The sequence below is a fragment of the Protopterus annectens genome, chromosome 1.part2 (assembly GCF_019279795.1).
Source record: "Protopterus annectens isolate FY-2018-M chromosome 1.part2, PAN1.0, whole genome shotgun sequence".
NCBI lineage: Eukaryota > Metazoa > Chordata > Ceratodontiformes > Protopteridae > Protopterus > Protopterus annectens.
Window position 1 is genome coordinate 27,881,341 of NC_056727.1, and position 24,736 is coordinate 27,906,076.

The 24,736-nt window shown below is 38.4% G+C and overlaps 1 protein-coding gene across 14 annotated transcripts in view; it reads right to left on the reverse strand.

Moving 5' to 3' along the window:
- The window catches only part of NRXN1 (neurexin 1), a 4,168,553-nt gene that overhangs the window by 1,904,769 nt on the left and 2,239,048 nt on the right, over positions 1 to 24,736 (reverse strand). For 9 of the 14 annotated variants that reach the window (XM_044054788.1, XM_044054802.1, XM_044054907.1 and 6 more), the window contains one exon: positions 24,628 to 24,654. The exons of the other annotated variants lie outside the window; for them this stretch is intronic. In XM_044054788.1, coding sequence (XP_043910723.1) covers positions 24,628 to 24,654 — 27 coding nt within the window. The remainder of the gene's footprint in view (positions 1 to 24,627; positions 24,655 to 24,736) is intronic. 14 annotated transcript variants of the gene reach the window in all.

Here is a 24,736-nt window from a genome sequence, read left to right on the forward strand (position 1 = left end):
TAAACCTCTTATACAGGTATTACAAGCCAGGAAAATGTATTGCCACTTGCAGTGCCAACCCACAATTTTGGGGTTTGTAGGAGTTACTTATGCTCTCTCCCATGACATGAGCTTCACTTCAGTGTTTGCTTAGCCAAGCCTCCTACCACCACCCCCAAATTGTGTTTATTATTATTATAACAAAATGTTATATGGTCACATCGTAGCCTCACCCCCCCCCCCATATCCCTCATTATATTTCATTGGTTTGCTGTTAGGGTCAGTGTGGTAGGAAGGTGAATCACTAACTTGTTAAGTGCAGACATATGACGTCATGTCTTTGAACTGGACTGTCTCATATGCTCAGAAGAGTACAAGCTCCTGGGATAAGTTGGTAACAACAAGAACTCAGGCAGGTAAGTGTGCACCACTTGAGCAACAATTTATGGACTGATATGGGTGGACTAATGCTGGCCTGCTGCATATCAAGTAAGTTGGTAATGATTAAATATGTTATCCAATGTTGAAACACACACAGATGTTGATGCTATGTATTGACCTGTGTGATTATAATAAATCGGTCACAACTGCTTTCATATTGTGGTTATTGTCTTGGGTCGGGGGGCAAACATGGCCTGTGTGTGATCCTGACAATTTATCTCACACTGCAGGGCCACAGCTTATTTTCATTGCAGTCACTAAAAAGGCCAGTAGGTGCTCTGTGAATTGAACTTATCTCCTTGTAAGATGCTATGTGAAGATTTTTCAGAATACAGTGCGATATAGTCCAACATGTTATGGACTTCTATTTTAATTTCTTGTTTTAATTATTTATTAACTGTGTAAACCTGCCAGAACCTCATTTAAAAGATAACCTAGAAGGACCCACCGTGTAGTTAAACAATTCACTCAGTATCACAACATGAAAATGCAGAATCAAGGAACCGGACCCAGAAATTCAGCTTGAAGCTCTTGAGCAGCTAAGCTGCTTATAGCTCAATTCCTCAGATACTAAACTGCCAGTTGTAAAATTCTTGCAATTTTTTTTCCTCGTTTTAGGACAATCACAAATAGCAAATTCTTTGCTTATCAGTGTTCCTTAATTTTCAAACCTATTTCCTGTGACCTTCTTTGATTTTGGTACTTAGGATGCCATGATATACAGCCATATAATATATATGTACTAAATGTGCTATAGTAATGCAAACCACAAATCGTGTCACACTGCACACACCCACATATGTACTCTTTTCACAATAGAGTGCAGATTAGATGTTTCCCCAAACTACAGACAGGCAAGCATGCACACATAGGCATGCAGTAAGCATATACACACACACACACACACACACACACACACACACACACACACACACACACACACACACACACACACACACACACATATGCACACAAATGGATACATACACACATGCACTCAAACACAGGCATACAGACACATACTTACAAAACTCTCACATACACACCATAATTTACTATAAGTATGCCACACACACACACACACACACACACACACACACACACACACACACACACACACACACACACACAAACTTACACCAAATTGTCAATGAGTTTGTGAGAGTATTTCACACACACTAAATTGTCAGTGAGTGTGTGTGTGTGTGTGTGTGTGTGTGTATGTGCATGTGTGTCTGTGTATGTGTCTATGTGTGTATGTGTGTGTATGTGCGTGTGTCTGTGTGTATGTTTGTCTGTGCATGCCCGCATGTTTATGTTTGTATGTATGTGAGATTTGATGTTCTGTTTTCAGTGATATGTGGAGTTCAAACCCTGACCAGTTCTTTTAGTTTAAACTTCTGTTGCTTAGAGTTTTAACATCTACCTATGATGCTTGATTTCAGTCCTCCTCCCCCATGATAAATTGCATGTTTCCTTCCAAATTGCATGCGCACACTGTTTAGTATTATATGTAGATTGCATAGCCGAGGTACTATCCCGTGTGTCTTTCTGGTCTTTTCTGGTGGTCCACATTTGATAACTGTCTATAATGTAGGAATACAGGACAAAGTAAGTATGCTCATCACATTATACCTTTCCGTTAAATTATTAAAGCATAAAAATTAACATCTACACCATTTTTTTCATGATCAACACTCATTCCAGTTTTCACATTGCAAATGGGATCCTCTACACATCTCATGTGTATGGTGGATCACATCTATGAATTACCAATTAGTCTTTTTCCTGTATTTCTCCTTATTAACTGGTCTTGTATTCCTGCATTTCTGCATGCATACTGGTACTATACATCACAGACTACGTCTCTGAATCACAGGCTCTGGGGCTTACTCTGCTGTTCTCAACTCCGATGAGGGAAGCTACTATTATGCTATATTATGGTCAGTTCTGAATCTGATCTGGGAAGGTCATTTGTTTTTCTACAAATGCTGTAGCTTGAATCTTCATAATAGGTATGAGAGCACATTTAATATGAATGTAATATAAAGAATTTCAAAAAAATTTAATCATCAAAACCCATGGGTCACAAATTTCTAAGTCAGTGGCATCTGTTTCTAAAGTATTGTATGATGTTTAAAGACAAAATTCCTACTGTGTGAAAAACTCAGTCTCAAAGTCAGTTTGTTCTTTATTCTGGCACAAAGTGGCAGTAGAAACATATTGAGCCAATGCCTCATTATTTCTTTGTCTGCTTTTTATTCTCCAGTTGTTCAGACAAAAAGCACAAAAAACATTAGCAGGAATAAAGGAGAACTTTGGTACAGCACAGCATGCTTTTCAAACTGGAAACTTCGTTCTTATCTCTGCCTTCACTTTATCTTTTCAAAGTCCGACCTTTTTTGACCCAGATCTGTTTCACTTCATTGTAACCAGGCTATTATTTTGATCTCTGACAGTGAAGCAAAAAAAATGTGTCATAGCAACAGTTACAGTGACAATCGGTTTAACAGTCTTTCTGGGAAGCCATTTCAGTACTGTTTTGTGTATATTTAATTGGATAAATAATTTGCAGTATTTCTCTTTATTCATTTACTTGATGGTAAATATAATTCATTTTTATTTTGTAGGTAGTACCAATTAATAAATGATAAACAAATTACACTTTCAAAATATGATGAATCTAAAACATTTTTAAAGTTCAATGCTTAAATAGCAAACGACTATTTATTTTTGTCTGGTTATGGTGCTACTTAGGTGTCTCGTTTGTCATTACTTTTAAACTGTTGAACCGGGTTATAATTCATCCACTGACTGCTAGTGTTGCAATGCTATGATGTACTACTTTGCTGTGTTGTACAAAAAGTTACAATTCTGCGCACTTCACACCCACCTGAAGTTACATTTTACCTTTTTTCTGGTTACAGCCAGAATAGTATAAGTAAAGGTCAATCTCCTGAAACTGAACTACAGGTTTGGGAGACATTTTGTTTCATGTAAATAAGAGAAAAGTGTTCTGCCAGGAGTCTGTCTCCATTTATAGGAAAGGGAAGATAATCACATACGCTAATTCTGAGATTACTGTTCATTACTGTAAGGGGAATACTTCAACGTACCAGAATCTCAGTATATATCTTAAACTCTTAAGCCTCTTATTAAAGTTGGACAAATATATATCTATACTTATATCTATATATACTGTATACTACATACATATAGATGTGTGTGTGCGCGAGTGTGTGTATGAGTGTACACACACACACACACACACACACACACACACACACACACACACACACATATTATATGCGTGTGTGTGTGTGTCTGTGCATGTGAGTATACAGGTGTGTGTGTGTGTGTGTGTGTGTGTGAGTAATTTTTATGTAGTTAGCCTATATGTGTTGTGTATATCTGGATTTATACCTCTGTGGCATTTATGTAGGTCAGAAGCAGCACTTTTTCCCTTCAGATTCTGTATGGATTTGTGGAAAATGAAGAAAAGTTTAGTCGGTGATGGAAATATGATTTCTAGTGCAGGATAATGGAAATAATGTTGCACTGTGACAGGATATCACTGAGCAGTCACCAAACTCTACAGTAAAGTCTGATAACATTTTTATGTGGTTCAAAAGCAACCCCAATCATACAGTCCTATACAAGCCCCTGCTCCCAAAGTCTGAGGTCAGTGGATTGGTAGAATATTTGGTATCTGGCTTGGTTGGTTATTGCAGCTAAATGGTCTTTAATCCTCTGGACTCAAACCAAGTGACCAGTGTAATATAGTAGTTAGTTCTGAAGGCCTCCTCTTCACATGCTCAGAAATTGCTCAAGCATCAGTTGCCTGCAGAAAAAAAAACATGAGTGGCATAATATCAAAAGTTGTTTGCCATGCAAAATCACTGCCATTGTAGTTTCTAAGTGTAGTGAGAGATTTTTCCCTTCCGGGAATTGATGTGGCCATGAACTTCATAAAACTGGTATGTAAGATTCTGTCTATATCTATATCTAGATTTAGATCTATATCTATATTACATATATGAATTTGGTGGTGCAGGGGGGGTTTCCCCTAAAAAATAACAGCACTTCAAATAGACGTTTTCACCCTTTTGAGTTTTGGGTATTTTTTTTTTTTCATCTTTTCAGCTCACTGGCATCTAGGAAGTCAGTGTTTCATAGTAGAGATGTAGTTACACTATGAAAATTGAGACACAGCTCTAATACACTAACAAATCAAATGACAGTTTGTTAGCACACACACATCATTTACTTCACTAAATAAATTCTTAGCACAGAAACCCATATATGTGAAGGTTTTCACAAGTAACTTACCAAATCCACAGAGCCCTCCCATATGCTGCCCTCAGAAACCACATGCAAACAAAAGCAAGTCAACACCAACCACTACGCATAGAATTACATCACAGTGTCTCCATCACACATTCAAACATATTGGTCATAGGAGACTCCACTGTGAGACACACAAACGCTTCCCACACCTGGCTGAATAAAGAGACGGTTACAGTCAGTTGCTTGTCAGGGAGCAGGATTCAGCAGATCACACAGGTGGGCCAGGATTCAGCAGTTTACACAAGTAGGCCAGGATTCAGCAAATCACACAGGGACTCAGGTTATGCAACCACATTCGGTATTAGTATGCCTCAGTCATAGTCCTTGTGCATGTGAATGACCTGAGACATACCTCCCTGGAATATATGAAGGAAGACATGATGGACCTCTCTGAATACATGAAGCAGGCTAGTATGAAACAAATTAAATTGTGTCGAAGATTTATTTTTTCCCAAAACCACCTTCATATGTTTACCACACTTGTACAAAGGCTTCTCTACGCATGCTCAAGGTGAAATTACTCGTGTCATCTCCCACAGAAAAAAAAAAGATGAATGGCATAATGCTGAATTCTTTTTCACAAAAGAAATCATTGCCAGTGCGATTTCTAATTGTACACTAGCAATGATTCACTTCTTTAGGGGATTTCTCCTGTCTTTGAGTTGCTGTGCCCCTGAAGTTGGTATATATAAATTTGTTGTGAGCTAGAAAAAATGGAGTTTTTCACCTTTTTGGATTTTGAGCAATTTTTTTTTTTATTTGTTCTTTTGTAATTCAGCATTTCATATTATGAATGTGGAACTTGTTCTAAATACAGAAATTTCACTAATAGTGGACCTGCCTCTGGCATTTAATTTAACACTGATCTGAACTACATCATGGCACCTCAGCAAATACCCGAAGCTGCATTAAACTAATTGTATCAAGCCAGAAAATGCTATTAATGTATCTGAAAACCCCCTGACACACTGATGGAAGCTGCGACACTGACTTGAACTACATTATGGCACCTTGGCAAATATAACATACATCATTACAATTAATTATACATATATTGAATATTGAACATTTTACAATTTAAATTATACATCATTATGTATATTATCTGTTTTATATATTTTTAAATAACTATTTTAATTAATTGTTTTTTTGGCACCAAATTTGGTTTAAAAGGGGCTATTAACAGTCAGTTAATTGGTTCTGAGGAAGTCTGGTATATACAGATGAAAGCGCTAAACCTGGATGTATTTTGAGATCTCTGTGCCTGTATTGTATTTCAGTTGGGAATAAAGAGAAATACCTGCAGTAGCCTTAAATTAATTGTATATCTTTTGACTCCATCTCAACTGCATATTTTCCAGTTCAAAATCAAAATAGGATTGCAGCACATCACTGGGACACGTCTGGTATCACCCCCATCTTCTTTTTCCTCTGCAGCTTGCATATTACCACAGCTGTCAACAATTATTCTCCTCACTCAGTGCTCTGTAAGCTCACTGCACCATTATATTGTATTACCTCTAAAAATATATTTTGCTTTGACTATCGCTTACCCTATATAAACTTGCCTTATAGTAACTTCTAAATTCACAACTCTAAATTTTAGATTGTTTTATTTTCTTCTCTCTCCAAGAGCAGAATCCAGGCTCAACCTGCTCTGTTTGCCCTCACTATGTTTAGGCTCACTACACTCCCCTACCATACCCCCATTCCTACCACCCTCACTCTCGTGACCTTTATACCTAACAGGCCACCCTTACTCACTCTCATCCAATCGCAGCTCAGTCTCGCTCTCACTCCAAACTCAATCCGCACCCATTCCTCTCACTCACACACTACCAATAAACTCTCACTTTACCTATATTCTCTAGTCTCTTTAGGCCAACTCCCCCCCACCCACTCGCTCTACTCCAAATACACCAGCCATAAACAAAGTAGTACCAAAGCCTACTCACTTCTGTAACATATCTACAAAGATCTCACCCTTTCCCTCTCCCCTCCACTGTACAAAATGCTGTCCCTAACCTGTATAATAGTTATAACCCTCACTATTACAGGTCACCTAACTTCCTACCATCACATTATTCACCCAAAGTTTCAAACTAAACCCCCACTTGCCCAGTTCCTACACAAGAGAAACCAGCTTTACTACTAATATCACCATCAATTTACAACCTCTCAGATTTTAACCTTACCTCATTCATAGTACCCCCGTACCAATTAAATACCTACATTTCCACAAAATTCAACATTTTTATATCAAAATACCTAAAGACTATCATTCAAATAGCATACCAGCTCATACTCAGTGGTGAGGTACACCCAAATCCCGGCCCTACAAATAACAGGAACACCCCCTGCAACCAAACTAATAACATTCTAAACCTCCCCAGAAAACCCACAGACCTCCTTATACTTAACATAAACATAAGAAGCATACTGAATAAAATATCAGACCTACACACCTCACTGGCCCTATACTCCCCTGACATAGTTCTTCTCAGAGAGACCTGGCTTAAGCCACACATCAGTAATAATGAATTTGTTCCCCTGGGTATAATGTTCTTAGACAAGACAGGACATCCAAAAGGGGTGAACGTATTGCATTACTCTTAAAAAATAGCCTAACCATCGATATGATAGACAATGACCCGCAAAGTTCAATAATGCAGAAACAATATTCACCAAGCTAAAAGTCAATTTAAAAAAACACATATAATTAGTCCTATATAGCCCCCCAACAACAACATTAATATAGTAGACTCCATTCTAGACTGGGCATCCCAAATTCTCCAAGAAACAATCGCACTGCATGACTTAAATATTGACTCACTCCACCCCACCAACCACATCAACCTATGTGGCTTCACTCAATTAATGAAAACCACAGCCTGAATAGATAAAAAGTCTAAAAAGATGTCTATCCTAGACTGGGTCCTCATTAACTGTCCATCTCAATCCTACCTCTCTGGTTCCCTCCCAGATACCCTCAGCGATCACTTCCCCACCAAGTAAATCCAATAAAGTCCACCATCCAACACCAAATTCAGTATACAAAGAATTTCAAAACCCAAGACTTCATATCTGCCCTAAATCAATGTAATTGGAGGCCACTCTCAGTTCTTTCAGTGGATAGTGGTGTAGACTACTTCAACAGCACTTTCCTCAACATTCAAAATCACCTTGCCCTGATCAGAACTGTTCGAACTAAATCTAACTATGCCCCATGGCTTACCAAAGATACCTGACTATTTCTAAAACAAAATAATAAACCATGGGACTCATGACATCACAATAAAACTCAAACTAATAGATAGGCATTCATATAACTAAGGAACAAAGCTAAAAAACAAATTAGGGCAGACAAAAAAAAAAAAAAAAACACTATACTAACATCCAATTATACACAAAATAAACCCACAAAAGTTCTGGGCTGCCATCAATAAAATCCTGAAACCAGGAATGACCAGTACTCCACCCCCAAACATTGATACCACCACCAATAGTATTGCCACCCAATTCAATGAATACTTCATCAAATCCATTCTAGCCCTCACTAACAATAATTCTCCTAGTTCATATCCAAACCTATCATCCTCACCTGTAGACCAAAACCTCTTCTCCTTACAACCTGTCCCTACTAGCACAATATATGAATATCTGAATAAACTTAAACCCACAACCCTGGCTGCTGCTTACTTACCTGCAGAATACCTCAACATCACAGCCAAAGCCATCTCATATCCCTTCTCCCTGTTAATTAATCACCCTTTGTCAGAACAATGAATCCCATCACTATGGAAAATGTCATATATAATACCACTTCACAAAGGGGGTAACTCACTGGAACTCTCTAACTACCAACCAATTGCCATTCTATTTCTCTGGTCAAAAATCTTCAAAAAATGCATACATTCTCAAATACCTCCTTAATAATAAACTGCTGATCAACACCCAACATGGATTCCATCACAGTCACAGTACTACCACAACCCTTACTAGCTTCATCAATACTGTAAATCAGCACCAGAACAATAGCAACCTTTTCTCCACTGTCTTCCTAGACCTCCCCACGGCCTTCAATGTGGTCTCCCATGCCAAACTTCTAACTGCGCTCTCCAAACATAATCTAAGCCATTACAGTCTAGCCTGGTTTCAGGACTAACTATCTTACCGCCAACAGTCAGTAAAATGGCAAAATTCCTTATCTCCATACCTTCCTGTAACCTTAGGTATCCCCCAAGGATCCATCCTTAGTCCTCTCCTCTTCACCATATTTACCAACAAACTTCAAAAAGCTACCCTACATGCCACTCTAGTCCAGTATGCTGAGATAGTAATCTCTCCTTTGATAATCTCATTGCCAAAGTGGTTAGAAAATCCTTCTATGTGGCCCACCTAATCACAAAAGGGTTTGCATCCAGATCAAAAGAGGTCATTGTGCCCCTCTACGCATCACTCATCAGACCCATCATAGAGTACAATGCCCCATTTGGGATGTACCTTACAAGACACCTGCAACAGCTGGAAAGACCACAGAAGTACTTCACCAAGAGGATCATTGGCCTCAAACAGATGCCCTATGCAGCCCGACTGAAGAAACTCCAACTGTACTCGGTTGCCTCCAGCTGTACTTGGTTGCCTACTCAGAGGTGATCTCTGTCTGACATACAAGGCCATGTCCAACCCAGAATTGATAGACATGCTCCAACTAAAGAAAACCATATCCCCTCGAGCCAAATGCTCTAGGGATCTAAACCTCACCAGAACAATAAATAGGACATACTGGAGGGATAGATTCCTGTCCCAGAGACTTCCCATGCTCTGGAACAAGATTCCAATCCACATTAGGCAGAGCTCCTCACTAACACCCTTCATGAGAAACCTTGACGAGTGGATAGGAAACAGGAAGTTTACCTCGGGGATCACTTCAGTGGCTCTGCTGGACAGAGGTACAGGGAACTAATCTAAGGGGGCGTCGAAAGCCAAAACATTCCAGCTAGGCTTATAAATGCCTTTGGGCAGATCGTCTAGTAACTACCTATGAAACCTATGAACCTATGATGACTCAATCCTTCTCAGTTCCGCTCCATCACTCCCAAAACTCAAGAAATTGACACAAATATCTTGCCGCTGTTGAAACCTGGTTAGCCAATTCTCAGCTAATACTTAACCCCCCAAAAACTCAGCTAATGATATTCCATGCCATAAAAGCCATACAACCCATACCTCCATTCACAATATACTCAGCTAACTACACCCTATCAAACCTGTCCCACACACCAAACTAGTAGGAGTTATCATAGATCACAACATGAAATTCAATATGCATATCACACATACAGTAAAAAAGTCCATAAAAACTCAGAACCCTCTATAGATGCAAAAAGTACCTCACCAACAACAGTAAATCTACTATCGTAAGAACACACCTAGTCTCCACACTTCTCTATGCCTCCCCTACACATGTCAACCTAAACAAAGCAGACTTAACTAAACTAAACGTGTGCTACAATAAAATAGGAAAGTTCACAACTGACTCATCCTTCACCGCACATCACTGCCTAGCACTCAAACAAGTATCCTGGCTAGAATTATCAAACCTTTAAACTAGCCCACCAAATCCTATATAATCCTGGTAAAACTCCTGCACTAAATGGCTTACTGAATATCTGTTCTAACAAACGTCCACTAAGATCCACAAACAAAGCATTAGTTGACATAACCAAGCAAAAATAGCTCTGGGGACTCCCTCTACTCCACTTCTATTACAAAAACCTGGAAAGCCCCTAGATATCAGGACCACAAAAAAGAAAAAACAACTTCAAAAAACTCCTGGGATCCCATTTAAACAGGTTTTGGATATGTAATTGTTCAAACTCAGGGTAGCTCCCCCATGGAATTAATGACTCCGTCTACGTAATAGTATTAAACTATATTCTTTCACTACCAGCCCTTCACTACCATCCACCATTATATAATACAATCTCTCCTACTGCAACTGTAGAACTATATAATCCTACCCCGTTAGTGCAATCTTATTCCACTGTGCATTAACGTAGACTGTTTTCATTGTATCATTCTTCTGAAAGCAAATTACAAACATACAAACGCAAACAACCCACATGCAGTATTGAAAAATAGTACCCTTATTAATATAACTGAATGCAACTCCAGCCAGCAACTGTATTCTATGTTTTTCCTGTGCTGTCGTACTGTATTGATGTTTATTCTACATTGATCTCACTGTGCAAGCATACAAAATCTCCTTTCTTTGTTCTGTGCTTAAATAACTTGCATTTATTGTATTTATTGCACTAACCATTTTTAATGTAACCGCATAACTGAGTGGAACACCCTACAACAGTACTGTATATTTTTCATAAATTGTATTATATGGTATGTTAATCTGATGCTAATTTTACTGTATTAACAAGCAACAGCTCCTTTCTTTTGTTCTGTACTTTAATATCTTGGGGTTATTGCATTTACTGTACTAACCTTTGTGGAGCTTTTCTCCCTGGGCCTTCACTGAAAATGGGTTTCATGCCCAGTTGGACTCTCCTGGTAAACAAATGTAAAATAAGTAAATAAAAATAAATAAAATATGTTCATGAATTTTGAAAATGAATGAGCTGCTTGAGTGTGAATGAAGCTGGGTGTTTTCCAAGTCTAGAACAGGACTGATTTAATTTTGTATGTTGCAGTTATATGTCAATAAAAAGACAAGTGGTCAAGTGATAGTCTGTGTTTTTTTTTCCTGAAACATTATGTATTCTCTTGAGGAATACCTGTGCAGAGTTGGATACTCCAACATGGTGCAATGATTTTGAGTTAAGGGACATGAGCCATCAAACTTAAGAGATGTATTTTTTATCAAAACTGTGTAATAGTCTGTTTTAATTTTGTCATTTATTTATTTAGATTATCTTCTTGCTATTTTTAGCCATGGTGGTACGGCGGTAGCGTTGTTACCTCACAGCAAGAGGTTCTCCCATTCGATTCTCATCATGGTTTGGGAGTGCCTTCTGTGTGGAGTCTGCATGTCCTCCCCGTGGTTGGGTAGCGTTCGAAAGACATGCGTGCATAAATGGGCGTGCCTTTGTTGAAGGTTGAGCGTCGAGCTGGCACCTCGGCGTTTCGTAAAAATCTACTGCCAATCATTAGCAGACCAGAGTTCCACTGTGGCGACCCCTTACCGGGAAAAAGCCGAAAAGACAAACAACATCTTCTTGCTATTTTTAATGATGGCTTCAGGTGTGGCTGGTAAATGACAAATACAAAATAATTAGTGCTAGGCTAGAGCCGTATTGTCTGTCATGCTGTACAGCGGCTGAACCTGCATTTTGTTTACGACATTTAGGTTCTTAAAGTCACCTACTGACTTGCTTTAATGATTTACTCAGAGGCAGATAAGGGTTGCTGGCATCCAAATTAAACAAGGAAAGTTATTAGGGAGCCGTAATGCCTATCACATTGCAGACAGGCAGATCATGTAAGTAACAGCACTGACTGAGAATGAATAAGTAATTTGGGAAGTGGTTGAAAACATCAGAACTAAAATCAGAGTTAAACATCTTGAGCAAGAGGACAGTGCTGTTAGCTATATACTAGGGTCTTCAGAAACAGTTTGAGTAAGTAGATCTTCATCCCTGTTTACAGAGACGTTAGATGCAGAATAATGTCCACCTGCACCAGTTTCCAAGCACTTTTGATGATATGAAAGATTTGATATTGCACTTTAATCAAATTTTTTTTTTTTTTTTTTTTTTTTGTGATGTGGAAGTGGAGCATGATTTTTTGATGGTTTCATAGATGTAACAGAGTATATGTACCATGTAATCATTGCTTCAGGGGAGATACGAGGGCCTTGTAGAGATAATCACATTTACACTCATTTTATCCATCTCACCATCTGTTTTGGAATATGTCTGAAACTGAACTGAGGGAGATTTACATCAAAAGGAGTTTCAAGATTACCTACCTTGGATTTCTGCATGGAGAGCTTAACATTTGTTTTAAGAAGCATCTAAGCCAAAAACAATCTCAAATATTGCATATATATATTTTTTAAGTCTAGCAACTCATATCAATGAAGTATGCTTTTTGATATAAGAATTGTTCCCTTTTGGCTGAATAACATGCGTTCACTTTGTTGCCTATCAGACTTTATCAGTAAAAAGAAGAGACAGTATATATTAACAAATGACTAGAACATAGAAAATATGAAGTTTAATTCCATGGTACTGGGTAAAGACAAAATAATTAACTAAAACCCAAATCTTATTTTCTAAGTAAGGCTTTACTTTAAGTTTATCTAATTATAATTATTGTGTGAAGTAAGGGATTACTGTCATGAAACAGAGAATAGAATTATAGACTATTGCTAATTCCCTTTAATATTTTTTCACACAATGAATTGTTTAAATAAGTATAATAAAATACTGATAGCAGAAGTTCTTTTTATGAACAAGCAAGTAAATACTAATGATCATATAAAAGGAAGAACAATGTAGAATGGGCAACCTGTGACAAATTGTTGAATGCATAATTCATTGATGCATACATTTCAGCACGGAGTCTAAGTCTGGTATTCATAGTCTGGGACTTCACATTTTCATAGAGGTAATCTGAGAAGAGCAACCTTATGTGATTATGCAAATCATGGTCTTTCAGGATGAATATGAAAATGTGGAGTTGTTTTGTTCAACATCCCTCCCTATCGCAAAGGCCTGACATGCTTAAGGCATAAGTGGTAGGGAGGCAGCTAATATGCAGATTTGTGTATCAGTATGATTCATAGAGTTGGATCTAAAAGGACCTAATTTGCATATTTAATATCTAAATAACCCTGAATTTATGCTAGTAAGCAGTTATTTACCATGAGAATACAGAGTTGCAAAGTGAAGGAAAAAAGGAATGTGTATTGCCATACATTTTAGAAAGATGCACAATTATCGACTTTACTTAAAGAAATGTTTTAACTGTATTTTAGTGTTTTAACTGTATTTTAGTGTGTATATATATATATATATATATATATATATATATATATATATATATATATGTATGGGCAAACTACTGAAGGGATCCGTGGGGGAAATGTTTCATTTCATTTTCAGTGAAGTGCATGTGCATACATGGTCAGAGTGCTGAAGGGATTGCTGTGGGAAATAATTCTTTTGACAGAGAAGTGCCTGTACATACTTGGATAAACTACTGAAAGGATGGTTGGGGCAAGTTTGTGGATTGCAACTAAGATATTAAAGGCAAAGCATTGCTTTCAACAATGGATGTGTGTACTGCACTATGAATCACAAGAACACCACATTAGCATACTGCTTTTTACAAAACATCTTATTTGCATCTCATTATACTTAAGGCATTTCACATTAGCATAAATGGCCTCTATGAATCACTCCTTTGTTATACATTCTTAAACATCACGGATACCTCTATTGTATCTGCACATATGACTATGAATACCGGCCTACATGCTTGTCTTAGTAAAGAGTATTTTCAACCCTTGCAGTGACATTTAAGCCAATAATATAAGATGATTTCAGTGAGAAATGGTAGAAAGACATAATCCATCTCTTTGATATGTCTATTCACATTCTGTTTTGTAGCATAAAGAAATCAGATTGTGTTATTTATGTAAATGGCATCATCTGTGAAAGTCAGTAAATTAATATAGGTTCATAGGTTCATAGGTAGGTACTAGGCTATTTTCCTTGTCAATTAATTAAGTTTTTCGTGGCATATTTGTTAAAATTATATTTTTTGTAAGATTAGCTATTTATTATTAAAGTAAAGACGCTCATTTGTTTACTCAATTTTTGCATTCCTGACAGTTCATACACATATTTTTTGATTTATTCATGGTAATTCATTTTTTACAAATATTTTGTGTACATCATTATATGTTGAATTTTATGTTTTTTTTATACACAAAGTTTGTACAACCATTATCCAATGATTTTTATTGTATTTTAAAGAGGTTTACGAATTTTAAGACATTCGTCCTGCTGAGCAGGTTTGCGGAGATGTTTTAAACAATTCTGCCTGTTTTTTGTTTAGAAGACTCTGACAGATCGTTTTGTTTACAAGTTGCAGAAGTGCACAATTTATATATTTCTTCTGTTTCATTCAGTATAAGTTGACTTATACAAAGTGTAGGTTGATTTAATTCAAAGTTTGCTGATTTATTATTTTACAGTTTAATTTCCTTGTTCTAGCGCAAATACGCGCATTCAACAGTTCAGTAATAGTGATTGTACAGTTGTATTTGAAGCACTAGCACTTTAAAAAGCGTCCATTAGTTGTATAATTGCCATGATCCAATTAAGGTTTTTATTGTTAACAGTATTTAAACGTGAGCACATCCATTATATATTTTGTCTTGATAAAGCCTGATATTTATCAGGCGAAAGCGCTTGATTTACTGTTTTGTCTAAAGTGAGAAGTTTGTTTTACGTATCATAATAAAGTGGAGGATTATTTGGCTGCCTGCTTGGTCGTGGATTGTTCTTGTTCTTGGCTTTGGAAACTGTTGGTTTTACTAGGCTATCGGCCCAAGGGCCTAACTAAGCCTAGCTAACAAGGTTCCCTGGCTTAAGCCACCCAAGAAAGTTAATTTCCTGTGCCCCTGTTGATCAGAGCCACAGAAGTGATTCCCAGGGTGTATTTACTATTTCCCATCCACTCATCAAGATTTTTCTTGAAGAGTGCTAATGAGGAACTTTGCTTGACATAGATGGATAGCTTGTTCCAGAGTATGGGAAGTCTCTGGGACAGGAATCTGTCCCTTCAGCACATCCTGTTATTGTGGTGACAATGTTTATGTCCCTAGAGCATGTAGCTCGGAGGGATTGGGATTTCTTTAGCAGTCGCATGTCCAACAGCTCTGGGTTTAACATACCTTTATATCTTAGCAGAGATCTCCCCAGAGTAGGCGATATGCTACAGATTAAAGCTGGAGTTTTTTGAGACTGTCAGTGTAGGGCATCTGCTTGAGGCCAGTAATCCTCTTTGTGAGGAACTTCTGTGGCCTTTTCAGCTGCTGCAGATGTCTTGTGAGGTACATTCCAAAAGGGGCGTTGTACTGTATAATGGGTCTAATGAGTGCTGAGTAGAGGGGAACAATGACCACTTTTTTTCTGGATGAGAACCCTTTTGTGATGAGGTGTGCCACATAGAAGGATTTCCTGACTACTGTGGTAATGTGATTATCAAAGGAGAGACTACTGTCCACCTGGGTCCCAAGGTCTCATCACACATTAAGCATCAAGTAGACTACCGTTTATGTGGTAGTTAATGAGTACAGAGTTTTTACCAAAGGAGATGATAATGCACTTTTTGGCATTGAGCTTGAGGCCATGCCTCTGACACCAGGCATCTGTCTCAGTGAGGCCCTTCTGTAGGATGTCCACATCATTTGGGGACTCAACTGTGGCTCCTAGTTTGCAGTCTTCTGCAAACTTCATTAGCCAGAGGCCTTCTGTGTTAGCCTGTACTTCATTGAAGTAGATACCAAACAGGAGAGGTCCCAGGACTGAACCCTGTGGTACTCCACTTGTCACTGGTTTGAAGTCAGATTTGGAGTCTGCAACTTTTACAGTGTGGGTTCTGTCAGTGAGCCAGTTGGCAACCCATCTTGTGACATAGGGATTTGTAGCTAATTTAGTGAGTTTAGCTATAATTCCAGAATGGGGGATGGTGTTGAAAGCCTTGGCGAGGTCAAGATAGGCTGTGTGAACCACCTTACCCTTGTCTACAGCTTTGGTGACTGCCTCAAAGAAGTCAGTCAGCTACAGAAGGCATGATCTGCCTTTCACAAACCTGAACTGGGTGGGGTCCAGAGTTTGGAGGTTACCAATGTCTTTGTTCATGAGTTCCATGATGATACATTCCATGGCCTTGCAGACTAGGCTCGTCAGGCTAATAGGGCGATAGTTCCCAGGATCAGTGGTGGCTCCCCCATTGTTGAGTGGGATAACTGTTGCTCTGCACCATTCAGTGGGCACAAAGCCTGACGTGAAACTATGATTGAACATGGTGCTTAGGTGGGGAGCCAGTTCGTTCTGAAGTTCATGTAAAACACAGCCTGGGATGTTGTCCGGTCCCATGGATGCTGTGTTTTTGTTTTAGAGCGTGCAGCTTTTACCTGCATAGATGTGATTACAGGGACTCTGCATTCTTCATGTATATATATATATATATATATATATATATATATATATATATATATGGGCCCTTTAGGGGTGAGCGGGAGGTAAAGTTAGCACTGAACCTATCTGCCAGGATGTTGGCAATATCAGTTGGTTCTGTTATTTTCAGGTCGTTGTGCTGTAACTCAGAGAGATTTGTGTGTTGCCACTGAGATTCTTGACATTGCTATAGAATGCTTTGTGGTTGCCCTTAGAATCAGTGGTGATTTTGTTTTCACAGCTAGCTTTGGAGGATCTAATAAGGGATCTCAACTTCTTACTGAAGCTGACCAGGGAGCTCCTCCACTCATGGGATTTTACTCTCTTTTGCAACAGTTTCTTCCTTCTGTTGTAGAGTTTGTTTTTGTCAAGGGACCACCAGATTGGCTTCCTTTTTTGGAGGAGAGCATCTTAGTTCTGTTTGGGGTAGCACGATCCATGCACTCATGTAAATGCTTATAGAGTGCATTTGTATTGTCCATCTGCATGGGTGTCACTAAGTTCACCACTTCTGTCTTAAGAAGCATGAAGTTGGCTTTGGGAATTTTTTTACCATGGATTCTTTAATGGTGGGTGGGGGCGGGATGCAGATATCTAGGGTGATTAGCTTATGGTCGGATCTGACCAATGAGGAGTTGACTTCAGGTGGTAATGGCTATATCTAGGATACTGTTGTCCCTGTTGGGGGTGTGGATAAGTTGATCCAGGGCATTGGAATTTATGAATTCCATAAAGCGTTGAGTGAAGGAGTTGGTACATGAGTAGTTTTCCCAGTTAATGGTGGGGTAGTTGAAATTGCCCATCATTAGGGTGTTTGGTTGAACCCTAATATTTTCCAGTATATCAAGAAAAGAGGAGTGGGAATCCTGGGGCATGGTGGGGGATCTGTAGCAAGCTACAATTTGGATTGCAGTTTTGCCAGAGTTAGTTGCACTTGGATAACCTCGGATGCATTATGCTGCACAACTAGCCTGGAGGTGTGGATATCCTTAATGAATATGGACACACCTCCACCTTTGGTGTTCTGGTCCAGGTTAGATGGCCAAAAGGTGTGGTATGAGTTATAGCCTGGTAATGCAGGGGGTGCTCTCTAGAGCCTTGAACCATGTCTCACTCACTGCACAAATATCGATATTCTCCATTTTAAGGAGGGCCTCGAGTGAGTGCATTTGGAGATTTAGATTTCTAGCATTGAGTAGCATTCCCCTCAGTTTTTGCTTACCTGTTCCTGTTACGGTGGTGAATTTGTCATGTGAACTTTGTCTAAAAAAGGCACTACAGGGGTGGCAAGACCCTTAGCAAGTATCCAGAATCCCAGGGGCAACAAGTGCAGGCCATCTCTGGCAAAGCATCATGGTTTGTTGACTCCAAGAAACTCCAACTCTACTCAGTGGCATACCACCTGCACAGAGGCGATCTGTGCCTGACGTATAAATTCATGTCCAACCCAGAATTAATGGACATGCTGCTCCTCAGAAAATCCAAATCCCATCGAGCTACGCGCTCGAGAGACTTGAACCTCAGCACTGAAATAAATAGGACATGCTGGAGGGACAGATTCATAACCCAGAGGCTCCCTTCACTCTGGATTAAAATCCCAGTCCAGGTTAGGCAGAGTCCCTCATTGACTCTCTTCAAGAGGAATCTTGATGAGTGGATGGGAGATTGTAGGTTTACCCCGGGTATCACTTCTGTGTCACTGTTAGACAGAGGCACAGTATACTAACCTCGAAAAAGGGCATAGCAAAATTCATTTAAAATGGGTGGTGAAAGCCAAACACACTCTGGCTAGGCTTATAAATGCCCTAGGGCAGATAGCCTAGTATGAACCTATGAACCTATGTGATCCCAGGCAGGCATGTGATCCCAGGCAGACAGATACTGGATCCCCTTAGAATGACAACAGAAGCTTAGCCAGTTGTTGAAGTCAATCATTTTGTCCTTGAACTGCAGTACCATTCTGGGTGACAGCAGGATGCTATTCAGGGCTAGGGTCATGCCTGCCTGGGCTACAAGATCAGAGATCTCTTCCATGTCTCTTTTCATGTAGTCCAGGGAGGTATGTCTCAGGTCGTTCACACCAACATGACAGAGTCATATTTGTACTTGTTGTGGAGTGACCGGAGTGCGTGGGTTATGTGGCAGGTCCTGCATCCCAACAGGCAGCTGACAGTAACCTTCTCCTTGTTTAGCCTGGTGAGTGGGCATCAGTATGCCTGACTATAGATTCACCTATGAGAAATGTGTTGTGTATGTTGTTTTGCCTTATGGGCTGTGGTTTATTGGCCCACTGAGTCTGTGTTCTGTGTCATTTGGGTTGTGTTGGGGTGGAGGTTGCTTGCATTTCTGCTGTGGAGGTCGCTGTTGCTTGAGCAGATTATTACTGAGAGCCTCTGCAAATGTTTTTGTGTTTCTATGTGTGGATTTTGATGGTGTAGGTTTAGTGGGACTATGTGATGAGTGTGGTGTGGTGCAAGTGTTTACCTTCTCCTCTTGACTGTCAAGTTCAGTCTTGGTTGGAGAGAGCTTTACCTGCAATTTGGCTAGATAAGTGCATCTCTCACAGGTTGTGGTGTTGGGTGGTAGGAGGAGAGGGTTGTCTGTGTACATGAGGCAATTGCTACATTGCCCCAAGATACCCAGTTTCATCAGATAGACAGGAGAGAACACTGGGAGCTGACCCTTGGAAATGCCTGAATAAAAAACTACTTTCCTCTAGACAGGTGAGGAAAGTGAGTATAAGAGCTGTCTTTCTCTAAACAAGTGAGGAAAGTAAGTGCAAAAACTGTTTTCCTCTAGGTAAAGAGGAAGGATATCTCCTAATCACTGAGATATAAGCTATTATTAAAATTCATTGACATTCAAAAATAAAAACATCATAATCAAGCCTTACAGAACCCTACATCACTGTTGTAATGATGTAGACATAGTTTAACCCAACTTTGTAACAATGTGTTCTCCATGCGGAGGAAGCCATTTGAGCCCTCCAGCCATTTTATTGCCACATTTAATATTTCCAAGGACACAATGATGTTTTAGTCTTCAATATTATCAAAAATAATGTTGTCTGCTTGAAGAATAAAGCTAAACTGTGTCACATAAGCCATATTTTCCAGTATGAGACAAATGAGACAGACTAGTTTATAAACTTTTACAAAAATCAAGTAGAACATTGAATAATAACATGGTGGGTTCAAGGTAATTCCACAGTTAGGAGGATGAAGAGGTAATAGAAGTGCTACAGGGTGACCTTTTTTTTTACATAGATGTATGAGACATATTTTGTTAGTTATTATAAAAAGAACTCAATCCAGAGCTAAGGTCAAATTCATCATGTGCAACATATGGGTGAGATTTACTTTGCTCATATTCAAATAAGATAGAATTTCTATTAATAAATAGAATGCACATCTCAAATTAGGAGAACCCTTTATCGTTTTTTCTGATGAGATTTACAGAATCCTTTAAAAAGAAATGCTGTTTAGGCTGGAGTGCATGTGGAGTGTAGTGGAAGAGCAGGATGAAGACAGAATGACTTCTGTGAAAGAGGTGAGGCTGAGAAATAAGGCAATTTAGCACTAAACTGTAAGATACAAAAAAATAAAAAAAATGTTGTGGCCTTTAAGGTTGGCAGAAATGAAAAAATAAAAGCAATTAATTGCAGTGTAAGGGGCAATGTAATCGCTAAAGGCTACCAAACTTCAATTTCTATACATCTGCATGTCCAAACAGTTCACACACACACACACACACACACACACACACACACACACACACACACACACGCACGCACACACATGCACACACGCACAGTCGCACACACGTACACACACCCACTCGCACACGCACACACATACACAAATGCACACAAACACATATAAATGTACACTCAAACATACTTGCATAATGCATCTGAAAACTACTTCTGTAATATGATATTCACACTATTTTTAATATATCCTCTTGCCAGCAGACAGCCAAGAACAAGAAAGAAAAGCTTTAAATACTGTGTTCTCTTAAGTGCACTTTCATACCTACATGAAGATAAAGCTAAATTATCCAGTCAGTGCCACTCAGATGTCAGTCTAAAGCATTATGTGGTTAGTGAAGTTTTGCTGTGTAACCTTTTTTGTTGAATATGCCTAACCATGTTTTTCCAATATATGACCTCTTTGTACTGTCATGATAGCATATAAACATATAAAATATGCAGCATTTCAGTATAATACAACAGCGCCAAACATTTGTGAAATATCACATTGAGATCCAGATGAAGACATTGGCTGGATCCTATATCAGAAATGCAAAAGTTTCAGTGTATTGTCTTATGTTTCTATGCTCATTAAACATGCTGAGTTAAACTAGGCAGAGAAAATATCAGCAAAGTAACAAAGTAATAAAGTCTAACTTTTGAAAACATGATTGTGCCTGAACAGGAAAGTTAAAACATTGTCAAATGTATAATTATTTCTGAGTACCAAAAGATATAGATAGATAGAGAGATAGACAGACAGACAGACAGATAGATAGATAGATAGATAGATAGATAGATAGATAGATGGATAGATAGATAGAGAGATAGGTAGAATGCTGTCTTGTGTCTATACATTCAAAAATGAAAGATAACATCCTCTGGAATTCAGGAATGATTTATCATTACACAAAAGCCTTCACTTAGAAGGCTTCTCCATCATAGTAACCCTATCTGATTCAGAGACCCCTCTCCTGCTACATTTGTCTGCTGGTGGTGGACACAGAAAGAGGGCAGTGTTGGGAAAGCCACAAGCAAATGTTCAAGAGTGACTAATGCTAATTAACCATGTACTCTTCCACACATAGTCTCAGAACATTTGACTAGTCACTTTGTCAACTTATTCTTTACAATGCTATTCCTCTGATATGGAGGAGGCAAATTAACCACTCTCTTCAGTTATTTTGTTACACCCATTCATCTGAATGGGACCCTCTGTAGCTCATACTGCAACTACAGGAAAACATAGCTGATCCACGTCTGTGTGCTAGTGTGTGTGTGTGTGTGTGCGTGTGTGTGTGTGTGTGTATGTATGTGTGTGTGTGTGTGTGTGTGTGTGTGTGTGTGTGTGTGTGTGTGTGTGTGTGTGTGTGCGTGTGTGTGTATGAATGTGCGTGTGTGTCTGTCTGTGTGTGTGTGTGTGTGTGTGTGTGTGTGTGTGTGTGTGTGTGTGTGTGTGTGTGTGTGTGTGTGTGTGTGTGTGTGTGTGTGTGTGTGTGTGTGTGTGTGTGTGTGTGTGTGTGTGTGTTCATGTTATGGTAATCCCTATGCTAACACAGCATGCGAGCTGGTAAGGAAACAGTAGCGAGGTCAGGTCTGATTGGGCAATATTTGAGGTGATTCTCTACACAGCTTTACCATGTTTTTGAACCCTCATTAGACAATTAGTTTGGGCAAACAGAATCTTTCTGAATCTTGCCTACTGTGCGGTGGCAAAGTAACAGTTGATAGCAATGCAGCCTCTCGGCACATGGTTTCTTTAGTTCGTCTCTTTTGTGTAGACTCTGCATGCATTTCTCCAGTTCATATTACATTTTGTTAGGTCTCTTCTTCTTCCTGGTTTCCTCCCACACTCCATTGTCATGTTTATAAACAGACAGCTTGTACAAAATTTGTCTTAAATGTCAGACTGGGCATAAAAGAAACAGTGTGTGTGTAGACTCTGAACTGAACTGAGCAGGTATATAAATATTTAATGCATCACAAAGTAACACCTTTACATGTTACATGTTACATATTTGCACAAATGCAAAATAAAACAAAAATAAATGCATACGTTAAATGAATAAAAAGATACATAAAATGAGATATAAAATTTCTTAATGAGTTGACAAAGATGGTAAAAAGCAAAACATATAATAATTTCCTCTGTCACTGATAACTTATTTTACCCTAAACAATATATTAGCACTGGAGAAATATATAATGTTTTTTTAAGTGTTCAGGCATTTTCGTTTCACTTTTAATATGTCTGTTGGACAACTGCAGCATCTTAGCTTAGTAAAGATTGCAGCAGCAAAGCTATACTACTTCGTTAATCACTGTGAAGAAGGGATTACTTTCTGAATATCAAAATAATTTTTTCTGGAATACCTTAAATAAAGTTGAACTTTATTAGCCATTCAGTCATAAGAACTGATATAATAAGCCTCTTCCTTCTTTTAAGGAGAAAGGGGAGTAATTGTAAAATCACAATTAAGGAGCTACTTTAAAATGTCATTTCATTGTAATGTTATTCTGAATCTCTTGTGTCTTTGCACAATACCAGCACGTTGTACTTAGTGAATATAAAGAAACAGCAGCATTACACTGTTATGCATCTGAATGTACATGGAAAGGTCATCTACTGGGCTTTAATGTTGTCGATTCATGTATCTAATGCAAAACTGTTAATAAAATCACAGTCCACACCTTAACCTGAATTTAATATCTCTGCAATTGTGGCAAACCTACCTATCAGAGAATGCATGCATTAAAAAAATGTCACAAAATCATCACACAGAGTATAGTAGTAGATCATTTCTATCTGGATTCCAAAATCTATCAAAAACATTTTAATGAAATGGGGTGTAAAAAGTCATATTTGATTAATATGTTTAATACCCAATTACAAATGGCAGGTGTTAATTTCAGTAAAGGTATTCAAAAATACGATTTAGAGAAATACTGTAGACACAAGTTATATATATCCAGTTGCTTTCAAACCTCAATAAAATACAAGAAAGGAGTCTGAGAATAACAAGATTTTGCAACTTAAGAAAATATTCCTTTTGCCTCCATATCTTATTTCTTATATCTTGCGGTAGATTATTATTAATTATATTAATATTAAGAACAAATAAGAATGTAGTTTCAGTATGAAAGTGTTATATTTCTTAAGATTTTACAAGTTATGGACACATAGTTGTTTCTTGCTCTGTGTTAACATATGTGGGGAAATAAAACAGAGATGCTAGACATATAACAACATAATTAACAGTACAAGTCCATTGTAAATGAAGTTCAAAGTTTACAAAAAATGTTTTGTGTGTGTGTGTGTGCGTGTGTGTGTGCGTGTGCGCGTGTGTGTGCATATGTGTGTGTGTGTGTATGTGTGTGCGTGTATGTGTGCGTGTGTGCGAGCACGCGCTCGTGTGTGTGTGTGTGTCTGTGTGTATGTGCACATGTATGTCTCTTTGTCTGTCAATTTGTGTATACATGTGATGTATGTCAATATGTGAAAGCGGCTGGTGCTATATCTCAACTACCAGCAGCAGGTTCTTTGGAAACACTGGCTTAAGCTATGAGCAGTGATGTTATTCAGACACTATAAACACCAACATTAAAATTCAGTACCTAAATTATTAATAGTTTTCTGAGGTAAGCAACCAGACATAATTCATATGTCTTTCATGTTCCTTATCACTTAGATATAATCATTTGAAAAGGCAATTGCCAGGCAAATGTTTTCAGTGATGACATGAAATATAAAATGATTTGTTACACCTCCATGTAGCGTGGCTGATATCTCTGCACATTGTTTGACAGTGAGCCATTAAAGAAACATTTGAAATGCTCCATTAGTTATTAAAAGAAATTATAATTAACAATTTCAAACAAAAAAAATGAATTGTCACTTACTGGTATTACAGTTAATCCTGATACAGTCTGGATGGGGAAAAAATAGATGAAAAATGAATATTTATCCTTCAAGGTAACAGCTGCAGACATCCAGTAAATTAACATTCCA